The sequence below is a fragment of the Musca vetustissima genome, unplaced genomic scaffold, assembly GCF_032173495.1.
Source record: "Musca vetustissima isolate MV318-11 ecotype Yass unplaced genomic scaffold, APGP_CSIRO_Mvet_v1 utg19638, whole genome shotgun sequence".
Lineage (NCBI taxonomy): Eukaryota > Metazoa > Arthropoda > Insecta > Diptera > Muscidae > Musca > Musca vetustissima.
This window is the reverse complement of record NW_026881834.1, coordinates 111,164-114,198: the sequence shown is the minus strand read 5'-3', so window position 1 is coordinate 114,198 and position 3,035 is coordinate 111,164. Positions and strand designations below refer to the sequence as shown.

The 3,035-nt window shown below is 39.5% G+C and overlaps 1 protein-coding gene across 1 annotated transcript; it reads left to right on the top strand.

The window, feature by feature from the left end:
• Positions 1-815: 815 nt before the first annotated feature.
• LOC133327880 (putative odorant receptor 85e) lies at positions 816-2,528 on the top strand. The gene is made up of 5 exons (XM_061536414.1): positions 816-1,397; positions 1,455-1,654; positions 1,808-2,090; positions 2,149-2,409; positions 2,466-2,528. Exons 1-5 carry the CDS (start codon positions 816-818, stop codon positions 2,526-2,528), a joined length of 1,389 nt encoding a protein of 462 aa, XP_061392398.1.
• The last annotated feature ends 507 nt before the right edge of the window (positions 2,529-3,035 follow it).

The window sequence follows — 3,035 nt, the reverse complement described above, 5'->3', positions numbered from 1 at the left end:
ATAAAATAAATAGCAACTACTTTATATTTGTCGTTAATTTTCCGAACATTTTTGTTAATTAACCCTACGGTCAATAACCAAAAAGTATGCGTAGATCAATAGCCGTGGTATATTTGTACCCACCCAAAGCTAGCTCTGTAATTCATTAAGAAATGGATTATCGGGCGGCATATCTGGCTTTATTTTGCAAAATATTTTAAGAGTTACCGTGTAACCGAAAAACAATGTTTTGCAAAAGGTTGGAAAGCTTAATAAAATAGGTCCGTTTATACATTGGCTCACCCATAGTCTACCAAATATTTAAGCCTATTCTTCACCACATGATCAACAACTTTTAATTTGTTATTCCTGTTTGGAACTATTTCCACTGAGAATTGGTTGAATGCTGTTAGCTTTCGTTTGGTAAATTAGGGTGGTGTATGATTAAATTTGCGCTTTCTGATTTAGGATGCAGTGGGTGTTGACCGAAACTTTTCCTTTATCAATTAAACTTTGGGCCAACAATTCATTTCCACTCTCTCTTTCTCTCCCTCTAAAGATTGGTGGATGATGTGGGCAAGTGTACCAGTGTGTGACAATTAAACAATTATAGACGTGCCACAACACTACACCTGGCTTAATGAATCCGTTCGTACAGGGTCACTTTAGTATTCTATTAAATATTAAACCGAGTTAGTGAATCGTATGTAAAGTTTACTAATTGATTGCTCACCAGGCGACCCACATGCACAAAGACACAGACGCAATGCGAACATATATAAATGGTCCTTGGATAACAATTAATTCAAACGTGAGTCAACCTGAATCGGAAAAAGATGATGCCTTCGTCAAATGTTTACGTTGGCGATTCGGATGTTTTGTACTCGGAACATGATAGCAAACGAGAGAAGGATGTTTTCGAGCTTCAAATATTTTTTATGAAGTTTATGGGTCAAGTGCCAGTGCAGTTGGACCGACACCTGCCCTCCAGTTGGAAGAACATCGCCAACGCCTTGGCCAAGGGCTACTGCATATTTTGTGTTGTTTCAAATTTGCATTTGGCGCTCCTGTACGTAAAGACAACATTTGATATGCTGCAAAATGGTGAACTAGAAGAGATTACGGATGCATTGACCATGGTTATTATATTTTCCTTCTCGACCTACGCAACCTGTTACTGGTTTTTTAAGTCTGGGACGCTGAAGAGATTTATTGCCGACATAAATACCAACTATCGGCATCACTCGATGGCTGGCCTGACTTTTGTCAGCGCCCATTATTCGATTCGTCTGGCCCACAAAGTGACTTTGTATTGGCTTATTGCTTGCAATGTTGGAGTAATTTGTTGGGCATTAGCACCTCTTTTGCTGCGCTCCCACACACTGCCGCTTCGTTGTTGGTATCCCTTCGATGCTTTGGTTTGTATTACAAGTTGTCCTTCGATTTGCATGTTGTTTTGATGCTGCCCCTTTTAGAAGCCCAGAGTTTACGAAATCGTGTATGCCACCCAACTGTGGTGTCAAATTCTAATGGGTTGCATTTTTGGCAATGGTTCAGCCCTTTTTGTGTCGGTGGTTTTAATAATGCTGGGTCAATTCGACGTCCTCTATTGCAGCCTAAAGAACGTGGATTATAATGCACAACTGTTAACAGGGGAAGATCTCAATGAATTGCGGTAAGACAAAGTGTAAATTAAAGTTGGCGAAGAACTTGAATATATTTTAGAATGAATTCGACTTTCTTCCTTTGTATTCAATAATATCGAACAACAACTTAAGTTCATATATGTAAGAAATATGTAAAATATGCAATATAATACTTGAAATAGCAAACTGCAATGGGACCTACCAAGGCGCGAAGATAACGAATTGAATCAGTATGCCCTTCTGGAGGAACATTTAACGAATTTAAAAGCTCTTAAGGCATCGAAACCGAATTGCCGACCCAACCTAAAGGATGCGCTACATAGCTCTCTTGTCGAGTGCGTTCTTTTGCACCAATTTATTCTGAGGAGTTGCGATACTTTGGAGGAACTGTTCAGTCCATATTGCCTTATCAAATCACTTCAGATTACTCTCCAGCTGTGCCTACTGGCATTTGTGGGTGTGGCGGTAAGAAACCCTCGCGACCAAGCTTTTGTATGCTGGTTTTAATGCGGTATCATTTAAGGGTGAACGTTCCACCATGAGAATCATCAACTTGGTTCAGTACCTGGCGCTGACCCTACCGGAACTGCTTATGTTTACATATTGCGGCGAACTGCTCAGCAGCCACAGCATTCGTGTTGGCGAAGCATTCTGGCGTTCTCAGTGGTGGTCCAACGGTCATCTCGTCAAGCGGGATATTTTAATATTTCTAGTCAACAGCAAGCGAATTGTAACTGTCACAGCCGGTAAATTTTATCGTATGGATGTGCAGAGACTTCGTTCGGTAACATGTGCCTCTGTGGCTGTGGATTCAAATTCAAATTTCGTTTCATTTTGCAGGTAATAACGCAGGCCTTCTCGTTCCTTACATTACTGCAAAAGTTGGCAGAAAAGAACCAATAATCAACTAATCGTTCTTTTTCACAAGCATTTATTAATTTTATGTAAATCACACTTCTAGGCATCATCCCTCCACGCGAAGCCGCAGCAGCATCCTCTTTATTAGCATAGTATTTCACTGAACGCTCAAAATTAATTATACGCAAATTATACCAATACAAATATCAATAAATTATTCGGGTGGCACAGTGCTCTGTCAGACATTCAAAGTGTTTTCATTTCATATTTTCAATTTAGGGATATTTTGAAACAAGCAACTACTTAAGTCTTGACAAGTAGCGATATCAGAGACCTGTAGTCGACCTAGTCACCGTTCAAAGGAAATAGATATCAGAACTCTGAAATGGATAGTTACACAAATCACGGTGTAATTTAGGTATCCAAATTAAATTAAAATTAAAATTAAATGTTGAATGTTTGCAGAAGAAAAGCGATTGCGATTTGTGTGGATAAGCAGTTGCCCTTCCCCCATCCAAACGGAATAATTTATCAGGAAAAAACTCACCATCG